General features: G+C 32.4%; 1 protein-coding gene across 4 annotated transcripts in view; it reads left to right on the forward strand.

Annotated features, from left to right (window-relative positions):
• The window catches only part of LOC129958951 (uncharacterized), a 383,569-nt gene that overhangs the window by 231,010 nt on the left and 138,379 nt on the right, over nucleotides 1-14,180 (forward strand). For all 4 annotated transcript variants that reach the window (XM_056071704.1, XM_056071703.1, XM_056071705.1 and 1 more), the window contains one exon: nucleotides 165-2,570. In XM_056071704.1, the coding sequence (XP_055927679.1) occupies nucleotides 165-2,570 (2,406 nt within the window). The remainder of the gene's footprint in view (nucleotides 1-164; nucleotides 2,571-14,180) is intronic.

The following is a 14,180-nucleotide window of genomic DNA, read 5'->3' on the forward strand; positions in this document are numbered from 1 at the left end:
TATTAAAATGTTTATTGTAGCAAAACTTTTCAGTATTCTAAATTTTTTCGGTCTTTAACTTTTATCTAACTTAGCAGCATGAATGTGGTGGATTATTTGATGTTAGGAATGATTAATGTAAATTGTAATTATCTATTCACTTTGATTTCTTTATTTTTATTTAGATTAATATGGTGATGAGAAGGTTTAAGAAAGGTTCTGTATACGACGCGCTTGCATCGACAAGTGGCCTGGATTTTTCTCCAGTTGTGCAGCTAAAAACCTACAATTCCAAGAAGGATGATTCCAGTCTTTTGATGTTGCCACCCCAAACGTCCGAAAATATAAAGGAGAAAGCAGCTAAATTGCAACATGACAAATGTCCTGTAAAAGACACTAATGTGACAAATGTATCAAAGAATGATTCACAGATCTGTTCTTTAAATTCAAATCCGTCCCAGACTATCCAAGAACCTAAAAGAACTTCTCCCGTAGCTAAGGATAATAAAGAAGCCGCCAAATGCATTGCTGCTCATGAAAAATATCCATCTTGGCCTGTTGTTGATGCTGAGTCAACATCCGTTACCTATCGATCACATTCCTGGACAGGACAAACAGATTATCCCAAAGAAAAACCTGGCTTCTATTCTAGACCAAAGAAAGTACACCAGTATAAAATATCTACTAATCAGTTGCAACCTGTTTTAGAACGAACGCCTGATAATGTTTCTAATAAAACTATTCCTGAATTGTACTCTTCTGATAGAAACCATAGTTATCGACCATCGCAATATCTAAGTTGCAATAATTCTGCAGTGGAATGCAGTGGTAAACAGCAGTTCGATTTTGAAGCCTTTCATACCCCTTGTATTCCGCAATGTTTTGAAGATAAAGATTATAGCATTCATTCTCCTCCAGAAAGAGATAGCTGCTCAATTTCTCCATCGAAAATTTCTTGTGAAACACCTACCAGTGACTCAAGTAGTACTTTCCTTAGTGGACATGAAGAAATTCGTCTTCAGGCCCAGTACTCAGTTCCTCTTTCAACCATTGGCAAGCAAAGACCATTAGAAAGTAAGAATGGATCTTCAGGTCCTGATACGCCTTTTCTTGATCGTCTTCGCTTGGAAAATGCTTTGCAAATACCTCCACCTCCAGTGCCTATACATTCTGTTGCTATTCCCCAGTTACAGCATCAAGAATTGCAAGAGCAAAGAAATGATTTTGAACTGTCCAGCGAAAACGGCACTTGGATGGGAAGTATGGAGAGTAGTAGTCATGGACGAGGTATGCCCAAATGGCAAGGGTCATACAGCGATCTCAGCACTCTTAGCACTCAGCTATCCAATCGGAGTTCTTTATTCGACAGTGGTCATTCTACTATGCCTGAAAGCGGACGGCTATCCCCAGAATCTTCTTGCGATAGTAATGCGCCCAGTTTATTGTTGGAAGGACCAACACGGGCTGAAGTAGTTGCGAGGCATGGGTGTCATCGAGAAATTGTTGCACATAGTGCTCGCGTTCAACAGCCTGAAAGACATGGATCTGAGAGTATTTTATATTACGCAACAAACTCGGCCATTAGGCCAAACAATGAAACTAAGAGTCCTTCCAAGAGCCCTGATAGTGTAACTCGTAGCAGCCGCATGTCAGCTGAAGAATCTTTATACCGAAGTCATGCTTCATTAACTCTGTCTCGGTCTCTTTCGAAATCTAACCTTTCTGATCGTGAAAGCAAAGCCAGCAAGTGTCTTCCTTCTAGACAAGATTCTCGAAAAAGCTATAATTCCTATTCATCGGACGACTCTTTTTCACGTCCTAGATGCCTTTTGAGCGACGATACTAGTGGTTCCTCTTCAGATGTGAGCAATATCACTTGTATTTCGACTTTTAAAGGTGCTGCCAAATCTCCAAGCTTAGGTAAAAGCTCTCCTGTTCGAGAGATGTCGTCTAAACCGATGGATCAAGGGATGTCAAAATACGGATTAGGAATCGAGCCTCCGAAATCAAAAAGCATGGACGAAACAACGCGGAAGTTCATATTTCCTGCTGTCGATAAGCGACAAAGAGTATCTGATCCGGAATTAAAAGCTATCCAGAAGCAAGCCGTAATGTCCTTTTACCAAAGAATGTCCCTTGCTGAATCTATAAAATCTGATCCCAAACCTCTTGTCCACTCACCGGAAGCGGATACAGAGCCTCCACCTCCTTATGAGGCTTCTCCTTCTAACAGAATGAAACTACCTCTGCCTAAACTTTCCTTACTTTCTAAAAATTTAAAGCAACAGATGCTTCCTAGACCTTCTTTTCAAAGTATTGCGAAATCCGAGATGCCTTTACCAAGTGCTGAAAGTGGACTTCAAGCTTACCACAGTAGATCTGTTCCCAATCTAGTGATGCTTAAAGGTCAGAGTTTGGATTTACCTGCTAGTCATCCGATTTTCAAACAAACTTACAATGGATCCGAATCGGGAAATCAATACGACAGAATTCAGAAAAAACAAGGATCTCCACTTATGACGGAGGAAGTGTTATCTTGGGATCATCTGCCAAATGTTTTGGAGAAAAAGAAAGAAGCCAATGAGAAAAAGGCAAGTTGAGCGTTTTTATAATTTTGTGCGCAGCATTTAAAATCGGGATAAATTTTTTTTCAACCGTCTTGTAATTTAGCAACACAGATTAATCTTCCTCCACGACTTTAAAATCTTCATCAAGTATGGATTAATATAACAATAAAAAAAGTAAATAAAAAATTTATCAAAAGTAAATTTTAAACTGCCAAAAGCAATTAATAATAGATTTTAATTTTTATAAAAGTTTTGAAAGTAAAATTTGAAATATTAACTAAATAGAAAATAGCTATAAGTAAATTCATTTTTTTAATGTTTCGGAATTATAAAAAAGCAATTATACCCTAAGGGGACATTTCTTTCCCCATGTACTTGTTTAGAAAGGACAGAATTTGAACATTTTATCAGGCCAAATATGAACGACATTTATTTTTATTTAAATAAGGATAGGAGTGTTTTTTACTATCATTACATGTTTTTTGCATAATTAGTGTGATCAAAAAGGTTCTTGTGTGTACTGTGAAATCTACGATTGAACTAAATACTAGCCGTAGGAATTATGGCCTTCATTACTAGGATTCAATCACCTTAAAGTGCAGATCACACTTTTGGCATCATGAATATCAATATCTTAAACTGAAATTACTTATCATTTGATTAAAAAACTGAATGAAAATAAAATTGTCACCAGAAGTGGAAGTTTGGATGATTCTGCAGCAGCGGTTATACCTTGTTAATAATTTTCGGTATTTAATTCATACTATTAGTCAGATATAGATATCTTTTTAATGGTGATATTAAATTCTTTAAGTGTAATAAAATAGGGCTGTCGTAGTAAATTATTCTATTGAATAGTTTTCACACCTCTTTAAGAATTGGATATTTCAGAAGTGCTGAATGAATTCTTATGCCTAAAATGCGAATCTCTGTACAATGCAAATCTGATTGGAGCACTTCGTTACTCATAAGATTTAGGATTCTACTTCCTACAAGGCAGTCTGTGATGCATTTTTCAATCGGTTCAGCTGCATTATATCAAATTCAATATGCAATAAAAATTTTATCATAAAATTACCCCCCCCCCCCCAAATCTTGGTTTTTTTTGTGTGTCTGTAAAGATGGAGTGTAGTTATCGATTTTTCGCCGATTAGCTTATTTGCTTGAATTTTAAAATTTTGTATTCTTGATGACAGTATATTTTAATATTTTCCTAATTTAATTATCCATTAATGCAGTATTTTAATTTTTAAATCCATTTAAATAGTACCATGTAGTTGAAAAATTTCGAAAAAGATTCAATTTCAAAATTCCATAATATTAACAATGTATTAAAAATTAATCCTAAAAAGTTGGGAAACAGCTGAAATAAAATTCTGCTTCTTAATGGACTATTTTTTTATAAAGTATTTGCTCTTTTCCCAGGTGCTTTCTTTCCCCCCCCTGCTTGATATGTGAAAATATGGCTCAAATGTTTGATCATTTTTCTTTATTTGATAAATAGATTAGAAAATGCCGTTTGAAACAAATGAAATTAGATTTGTATAACTATAGGGTTTCAGTTCTTCTCTTCAACAAGTTGAATGTGTTTATTTAATAAGAAACCAATTAAAAATGTATTTAATAAGAATTCAATTAAAACGATTTTCTGGCTTAAGAAAATGTTTTATTCGCCAGCATTTTTTAATTGTTATTATCAAATATTAAATAGGCTTTTAAAGCAAATATGTATTTAAATGGAAAGAAACATGAAAATAAGTTAATTTTTTTTCCCTTCGTGCTTAAATTCCCAGTTCTACTAAATGAAGAAAAAAAGCAGCATTAAAGTAGGCTTTTGAAGAACAAAAAACGCTACCAGAAAGATATTGCGCTACAAAAATAGACCATAAGAAGGAAAAAAAAGCTTAATTAATTTAAAGTTTTTTTTTTCTTTAAGTATCAGATTTCCTTTATAAACATAAATTAGTAAAATTAAATGACTTGCACTTCTCGTTTCTTTAGATTTGAATATATTTTCTACTTTGACAAATAAAAAGATGAGTTATTTAATTAGCTAACACGTGGCAACAAATGTAACAGATTGATATGTTTTGTTTACCATAATTGCACTAATTATTTATTTTTGGATTGGGAAAAAGATTGTTCATTCTCTGTCTTCCTTCAATTATGTTTTTTCTTTCCTTTATTTTTTCGCGAGCTCTGAACGCAAATAGAATATGCTGTGCTATACTTTTTGTTTTTAATTAAAATTCTGATTTTTATCACGAGTGATTGTTTTCTAGATTTTTTATTTTATAAAATTGGAATTTCTGAATTCTTTTCTTTAGGAAACCGACTTTTTTCAAACCTAATCTGAACAAACTTAAGTTTTCATTATGATATTGTCGCTAAAAAAAAAAAAAAAAAAAGTTATAACTCGTTAAATGTGGCTTACCAGAAAATTTCAGTCCCAACTATCAAAAGTGAAAATGTAATCTTTTGGAATTAATTTTTTGTTGCTAATAGTGATTGCGACTATTTGGCAAACGTTTCGCGATTTGGCTAGAACGTTCACGAGAACGTGCAATAATTCTTGGAGCAAACATACCAGTTTGATTTTTGACAAGATTTCGAAGATGAAGATTCTCGAACATACTTCCTGACAATTTCATTTGTGTTGATGGAGAGGCATTTAAAATTATTAAGAATTTTGGGAAGTCATCAAGAAACGAAATTAAATGCATTCTCAGAGTCGTACATTAAATGGGCTGATTACATACTGAAAAAGTTACCCTTTAAAGAAGTATCTTCATCAAATTTAATAGTTTAAATCCTTTTCTACATATTGAAACAGATACTTTCATCATTTCAAAGAAATTGCCGGAAAAGTTGCCTATTGTCATTTCAATTGATGGACGTTTTCTTAGTCAAAATGTTTACTTATCTTCTACAGAGACAGATAATAATGAAGTGTGAATTTTTGGGTAGACATATTCAAAACCAATTATTTAGTCTATTAAATATTTATACTTTGTCATAGGCCCTAGCCTAACTTTTTCATGATAATCAAGATGCTGTACAGACTATAGATTATAAAAATGCCTGTAAAGTTTTTGGGTGAGAAAATCCCTCAAGACCCCTCTGGTAAATATTTTAGGGAAATTTTATTTAGCTGGGCAACTTATCAAAATTCTTTATTTCCAAAAAAATGTTTCTTCCTAATTCCAGTTCCTCTCCAATATCTGTTAATATGGATACTGCCGATTCTAATTTAGTACTGAACGAGTAAAGTGAAAAATGCCCTGCTGTTCGAAATGAATTTTCTTTTGTTAGCAAAGATAAAGCACAAACACAGCAATTCTCCATGCCTGCCCATCCAAAAAGCAAACTAAGCAGTTATTTAAAAAGAAATATTGTGAAACAAAAGGCTGAGTGATTTTGTGAAATGATGTAGTGAATAATTATTTTCAGGTTTCTTGTGCTTTGTTTGAAATTGTTTGATAACAGCAAATGCTTGTTAATGAAGTATTAGCTATTCATAGGGATTTTTTTTCTTTCAGAATTGTTCTTTTTGTCTTGTTTTTAAATTTGTTATTAAATACGCTTGTATATATGAGCCATCATACATTACATTCTGAATTTTTTGGGATTATGTTGGATTTTTATTTCACTTTAGTATTCGAGGTTTCTAAAATAGTGTAGCAATCACGCCTAATATATTTAAATCACAAGTTAATTTTCAATGAAATGAAAAAAAATCGTTACAAATGTAATAAATTCTTTTTATTCTCCCTTTCAAAATTTAATTTTCCAACTCGATCATCCGAAATCGGCAATTTCTGATCAATATGCTTTCTTTTTGGTCCTCATCTTCTGTGATTTAACATTTCTCGGCGATCTCCATCGTCATGATTTTAAACTGTCTAATTTATGTTCGAAATTAATTGAATCGTATCTTTATCGATTATAAGAAATATTTCGAGACAATATTAATAAGCTTTCGATAGATTGAAATCTCCTTCACTCAATTAATATTACATATTAAGTGAGAACTTGTTTAAAACTTCGATAATAAACAGCCAAAATAGGAAATGTAATAGTTTGTTGTTGGCTAATAAAATGAAGCTGCAGGTTGTATCCTTGAAAACAGCAGCTGATTAATATGAGTTAATCCGAATAAATTAACAACATTCATTCTACAAATTAGAAGTATTCATGCCTCAAAGTGAAATTGCTGGAATCACTTATAAAATTCTGTATTTTTACTTGAAATGTTACGTCTTTATAGTTTTCCACAAATATTTTTCTTTATTTTTTGAAACCTGCTTTAGTGTCTTTTTAAGAAATTCCGAGCTCGAAAAAAACTATTAATTGCTGTTTGTATTTCCGTTGATTTGCTTTGTTATCCTATTTATGCCATTTTCGTTTGCCAGCAAAATTTTCTTGGTTCCAAAAGAAATATTTTTTGAAGTGGGATATTTATAAAGTGTCTCTTATTTGTATTTTTCCTTTTTAAAATTCTGTTAAGTTATAAAATACATCTTATTTATACTCTTTAAAACTTATTGATCTGGGTCCTCTCTGTCCTCTTTTTTTCCCCCTTGAACCTCTTTAAAAGTCTCATTTCTGTTGGAAAGGCACTCGCCTATGACTTTCTCTCTGTTTACCCAGAAACTCAAAGAGGAAGAAAAAAAAATTCCCTCTTATTTTTTAGAATGTCTTGTGTTTCAAATGGAAAAGAAAATCAGGCAAAAAGTGCTTTTGCGAGATAGTCATAACTTTTTATTTGGTTTCCATGCAATCTCTTTGTTGGCAAATTACATTTTCCTCGCGTCTAGAAAGAGTCCTATGGTTGTTACGGGGACTATCTACTCATGTGAAGCCGTGTTAGAGAGAATCAACTTCAAGAGCTGCTTTCAGGCAGTAAATGGTCTGTTGAATGAGTGGGCTTTAATCAAGACGCGCGAGAAATCTGATAATTAATTTGTTCAAAAGGGAAGAATATTCTTAATAAGATCTCACCTTCTTTTGTTTACAGTCCATTTAATATTTATTTTAACGAGTGCTTCATTAATGAAATGGATTTTCGCCCATCGTGCCTATTTTGAATAATTGCTATCAGAGTTATTTTAGAAATTTCGTATCAAAATGAATCCAAATACTAACAAATATCCAAACATGCTCAGACACACAAATGGTTCTGTTAGCTCTTGAATGACCGGAAACATGTCGGTCAGATGTAACCTTGTTGATGTAGATGTTTTTGAATTGATCTTTCCTGAAATTTGTTAAGCACGGAATGCTATAAGATATTGCAGATTATACTCACCATTCTGTCATTATTCAGCCTTTATTGACAAACCAGACTCACAGCAGATGCCTGGAATTGGACCCATGTTTCACGCGGTCATGTAGGTCATTGTCAGTAATGTGTTTGTGTTTATGTAATTCTATCACATCGTATTGGGGTCCCTTAGTCTCTGGCATTAGGCCAATCCTGTCATCCTACAGTTACGTCACTGAAATAAAGTTGCTTTGTAAAGTTTTTAAATATTAAAAAAAAAAAAAAAAACCAGATTTAAAATTGTATAAATTTGATTTGAAAGTTGTTCAGGTTTTTTTTTTTTTTTCATTTTGGCAAATAGAGTAGAATGCCAGAAATCTGAGTTATTGAAATTAATCATTTATTGGAATTAAGAAACAGCTTATTTATCGATACTAAATATTTTGTTGAAAAGATAGAAAACTCAAATTTTTTAGTATATGTATAACGTATTAAGGAAAATTGTCTTCGAAATACTATTAAAATCGAAGCTTGCAAAATCAAATCTGTTACAACACAATCTATTACTAACTGCCCGTACTTTTATACACTCATGTCCATAAATTAAGGATAATTCAGAGTCACGCGGAAATCGAACTCTAAAATACATAAATCACCCGTAAAATGACTACACACATCTTCAAAATTCGTACCAGAAGTCACCAGATGACACCGGTAGAACGTCACAATGACAAAAGTGTAAGAGTGATGTATAAGGAATACAGGCAAAAAAGTAAAATTGTTCGCAAGCGCTTTATAAGCCTTTCAGTGCAATAAGCGCATAGTTATGACATAAAAGACGCATTTGGATGGTTTTTTACGTGGTAGAATTATCGGCCGTCTGGAATGTGGACGTATATTCTGGAACAACATGTACGTTTGTTTCGGGGTGTCATGGACGCAGAATTCGTGTTTATGGATGACAACGCCCGTCCTCACCGTGCAAACATCGTAAACGAATGCCTTCGATCGAAGGATGTCTCCCGTATGGACTGGCCAGCATTCTCATCAGACTTGAATCCAGTAGAGCATGTGTGGGACATGCTAGGCCGACGAGTTGCATCCTGTCAGCCACCTTCTACATGTCTCCCGGAACTTCGGAGAGAATTGCTTGATGAGTAGTGTTATATTCCCCAAGATCAGATCGATAATTTGATACTCTGCATGCCTAGGCGTTGTACGGACTGTATTACATCGTCTGGGAGACATACTATGTATTAACCATCACACCAACCATGTAATATTGGTTTTTGTAAATAGGTATTTTTGTAATTTGCTCCAGGGAGCAAAAAATCGCAATTTTTATTAATGATATCAAACATATAGCATCTTTTTTGCTCTTTACCTTTTGTTTAATAAGTAGGCTTTAGAATAAATGACATTTGTTTTGCTTCTGACTCTCTTTTCCTGAACTTGCAGTATCCTTAATTTATGAACATGGGTGTATTTATTAACGAAACAAATTTTATTTGCAAACTAGACTTACGTTTATCTTTTATTGCCCATTAGAATATCCCCTCATCTGCAAATTTAGGCAATTTGATTTTAGTTGTTCTGCTGAAATTATCAGAAATGACAATTTATTATAAGTAGTTTTTAAAACGCATTAATTTTTAGTACACTAATAAATGTACCTTGAAATCAATGCTTCTCAAATCCAATACCGTTTGTTTCTAGATGTAAAATTTAATCCATTGAATGAACATTAAGGTTTGAAAATATTAATTGTATATTAACTTCAGGAACACGCAGCAATACATAAAGCGAGAAAACATAAAGCGAGTTAAATAATGAAAGCCTCTCGATTCTAATGCTTGTAATCAAGTCCTTGGAGATTGGTAGGAATAGATTTTTATGTTGAAATTTAGAAAATGAAAAGTTTTATGCGGAGGGTTTTAACACTTTGGAATGAAATTTGGATTTTGTATAAAATGTGCGGATGATATAAAACGATAAATCAATTTGTGATGAAACCTGCCTAGTGAGTAACAGTCTTTTGAATGCAATAAAAAAAGCACTGTCCAGCTTGTAAATTAGATTTCTTGCTGAATGAATCCTTGTTGAAACATTTAAAAAACTGAATGATTTTAAATATTGACTTTATTTCTTGTTTTAGAATAATGATTACCAATTCAGCTCCATTTTTTTCCACTAGAAATTTCTCTCTTGCTTTAAATGATTCTATAGTTACTTAAGGTCGAGGAATATATCTTTTCCCCTTAATAATGAATGAATTGTATTTTTGTGTGTATTATATTTTCGAATAAGCGCACTAGTTTAGTTGCTTACAATATATGGATTGAATATAGCTTGTCAATTAAATTGTACATTGTTTCGAAAAATATTTGCTGAGTGTACTAATTAATAATATACTAAATGAATTTTGATGGGAAATTTCGTTGTGCTTTGATATAATACAGTCATTTTATTTTCTTGCACAAATATTCGATTGCTAAATACACAACGTTGAAATTTATATTTTTATACATACTTATGAATATGCCCCTTTTTATAATTGAAATATCTTTAAAAAATTGAAATGGATCCGCATTACAGTAGGTTTAATAGAAATCCTCTTAGAAGCTAAATTGACGTTGATTCTTTAGAATACATTCAATGAAAATTGGTGAGATTTGAGCCCTTAGAAAACATGTTAAAAATCCAATCTTATATTAAAAAAAAAAAAAAATCCAGATTTCAACAATTCAAATGAAAAATGGTATGACGCAAAAATGATCATGAATGAGTGGATAATCCTGATAGTTCTCCATTGAAACTTATCTATCCCCTTTGCTTCCAGAATTCCATCCAATCTGAATGAAAATTTCGACAATATATTTGTATCAGGTTCGCATCTTGTAGTGTATTCGTTCATTGGGAAAATAATCTTTAGTTTGAATGTCTCTCTGATTTATTGGTACATGAGTACCCGGAGAGCTATTTTACAAAATGGCAGAGGTCTTGGATTTTCTTAAAATTTGTGAATCGAAATTTATAGTTTGATTTTAGTTGTGCATTAAAGTAGACTGTGCAAGAAACTGTGTAAAGTAGAAACAAGAAAGCAAACTTGCATGTTGTGAACTAATTTGCCTCTCAGTTAGAAAAATCCATAAGCATATGTTAAAAATTGTGAAACATAATTTCCCCAGATCTGACTTAGTCTTTTTAATTTAAACGAGGAATGATTATCGGCCAACTGAAATTTGAACGGAGAAAGTATTGAACACACTTTAGCTCTGATTAGTTTTAATTTCGAGAAAAAGTTAAACACATGATAAGAAATCTCCGATTAAAAAGGAATCTCTGATTGACTGATGCAGAATATTAAACGGCAAGTTTTCAAATAAGAGTCTCCAAAAGCTAAATTTCAGCATTTGTTTGACGCATATTATTAGCTCTCCGCTATTTTAGAAATCGGTCTCCTTTGGTATTAACCACGATTTTCCTGCCCTCGTTTTAGCACAGCTCTAGTAATACGAAAATGTGATGAATCAATCATGGCAGTCTTGTGATATAGCCGAGTGAAGGAAGCAATATTCAGTGGCTTGACACGAGAGCCAGTTGGCATGCAAACAGCTGCGCCGATATCCTTTAGACTAAGCGAGTATTTTTGATGTGTTCCGTTAAAGAACGCTTTACGAATCGTTATTCATTAGAGTTTGTTTCGGCATCGTTCAGATAATGATCAGTTGCATTTTTTTGTGATTATATTATTGTAGACTTTCCGATTGCACTTCTATTACTAGGTAATTTTAATTTATGCATCCGTAGTTCAAAAAGGGAATTCTGAAATGCCGTTTTTATATCTTGAACTTGAGTTGAAATAGGATCATATAAGTGCATTTAAATATTTCTACCGTATTAAAAGAACTGAATCTTTTTTTTTTTTTAAATTTAGCATTAAGAATAAGGGTCCATTTTAATCATTCAATTATAGACATTTAGTGATACACGCATACTTGGAAAAACAACTGAATATTGCTCAATTCGTTTTTAAAGAAAACATCTTGAAACATGAATTATTTTTAAAGCTGTATGGGGATAATCTATTGCAGACATTTTGAAGTCATTCTCATTAAAGTTTGATAATGATTGTGATATACTTTGAACTAAAGCTGCTTCAACTACTATTCCATTGATGAAAATTTTAGAATTTGACTACTTTACCAATAATAGACTTGAATCAAAATCAATTTCTTTTCTCATTCTTGTATTGAGATTAAGATAGTCGAGTACAGTAATTTTCCACATGTCTTTTGGGATCATTAACGTAGTCGTGTTTAAATTAAAGCGAGGAATTGCAAAGCCATTGTTGTGAAGAGAATATAGATGGGATGTTTCTCACCTTGTGACTTGCCGCTTCCATTGTTCGTTTGTTGGAACCCTTCCAAAAGAAACAGCAGGAAACCCTTCTTGCACACCTCACGAGATGATTTAACCGAATTTATTGATGCGCTTAAACTAAAAGTGACTCGCTTAGCATAAACTGTATATGCCTTTTAAATCGTGTCATTTGGATTTGTCAGCAGTAGTCTTCTTTCATTATGGAAGGAGAATTTGCGAAATAGACCTCGAATCTTAGCACTATTTGTTATCTTATTTCTATTTTGACGATTGAATTGTTGATTTTAAATTTACAATATAGTTGTACAGGAGAAAATATAGTTTTGAAATTTAAAATGTCAGTAAAGATTTATATTTAATAAATGATAGTTAAAAATAATACATATTAAGTTAATAATTTTAATAAACGATATGTATCATTTTGAATGTGACAATTGAACTATAACATTTCACATTAAACAATACAATTCACATTTTTGACATGTTTGAAATCTTTAAAACGTTTCCCTTTGATTGCATCCTCCTCCTCAAATCCTCGAGTAAATAAATGGTCTTAATATTCACCCCCTTATAATCTTTGAGGAAACTAAGTATAAATGTTATAAAGAAACTTGTTATAAAGATGTATTTAATGAATGAAAAAAACCCAGAAATACGAAAATTTCTTACAATTATTAATTTTTACTTCGAACGAAGCGAAATAACTTCAAGATATAAATATAGATAGGAAATTCAAAGAATTAGGGAAATATTCGAACTATTAGTGAATTCAAATTTAAAACGTTCGAATTCGACAAGTTCTTTATTTATTCAATATTTATCATATCCTGTTATAGAAAATTAGAATTATAATTTGATTATATACAATGTGTCATGGTAGAGTTTCCTGCATACACATGACAAATGATCTCATTGTAGGGAAGTGGACGACGTACGTGCATCACAAATTCGAACTTTGCGAGTCAGAAGATCTTTCCTCCTCATAATCATTGAATCGAATCACGCAGCAATTCCAAAATGAAGTTGTTCTTTGATGTAGTGAAAAATGTTTCAGAAATTCGAAACACATTGTGATTTCACTGATACATACTGCATATCATGTCATTGTTAGGCCCATTTTTGGATATTTTCCTTTGTAGGAACTCTGAATTTTAACAAATGGACCAGTAAATGTAAAATGTTTAACGCCAACCCATTATGGTTCGTTTACCATAACAGCAATTAAAGTTATTAATAAGAACATGAATTCAGTAAAATTCACTATACCCGTATTATCTTAAAGGAAAATAATAAATTTTGAATGCATTAAATTTTCATGTCGCACCGAAAGTTATATACTTTCTCCCCTTATTTAACTTTAAAATTGATTCTTCTTAATTATTGATCAGCGAAGACTCACGGCACATTTTGAATTCGATGAGCTCACGTCAGTCCTTCAATTTGTTATACAATAGTAGCTGATAAAGACAAGCTTTTTATAAATACGGCGTTATTAATTTAAACTGAGTGAATTATTCTGTTAGAAATGTGAATTTTGATTATTGCGACATCATTTATGTTATTGCGTCATCCTTTAAGTGATTTCGCGAGCCTCGTGTATAAAATTATTGAAACCTGAAATGGAGTGATTTCTTTTGTTTTCTGTTTGTATTTTCAAACTGAAGGAAATGGGCTAACATGAATTTATCCCATACTCTATTCAGCGAGGAACATGTGCATCAAGGTCTAATACTGGAACAAATACACTTAAATTTCATTTGCTGAAAACTGCTTTGATTTCATTACTTAACTGCGTGCATGAATGCTTTCATAAAATGAAGTTCTCATGAATCTGTTCCCATTTATTTGGGGTTTATCAGATGCAGTTCGTTTCGGAATATTCCTTTGCTGTCAATATATACAAGATTTTCTACTGAAATGTCATCGTCTTTCCTGTTCTGAAAGGGGCACTGTTTGCGTATTTTTGCCGCTCTAAAAGATATTCACGT

Source organism: Argiope bruennichi, chromosome X1 (assembly GCF_947563725.1).
Source record: "Argiope bruennichi chromosome X1, qqArgBrue1.1, whole genome shotgun sequence".
Classification (NCBI taxonomy): Eukaryota; Metazoa; Arthropoda; class Arachnida; order Araneae; family Araneidae; genus Argiope; species Argiope bruennichi.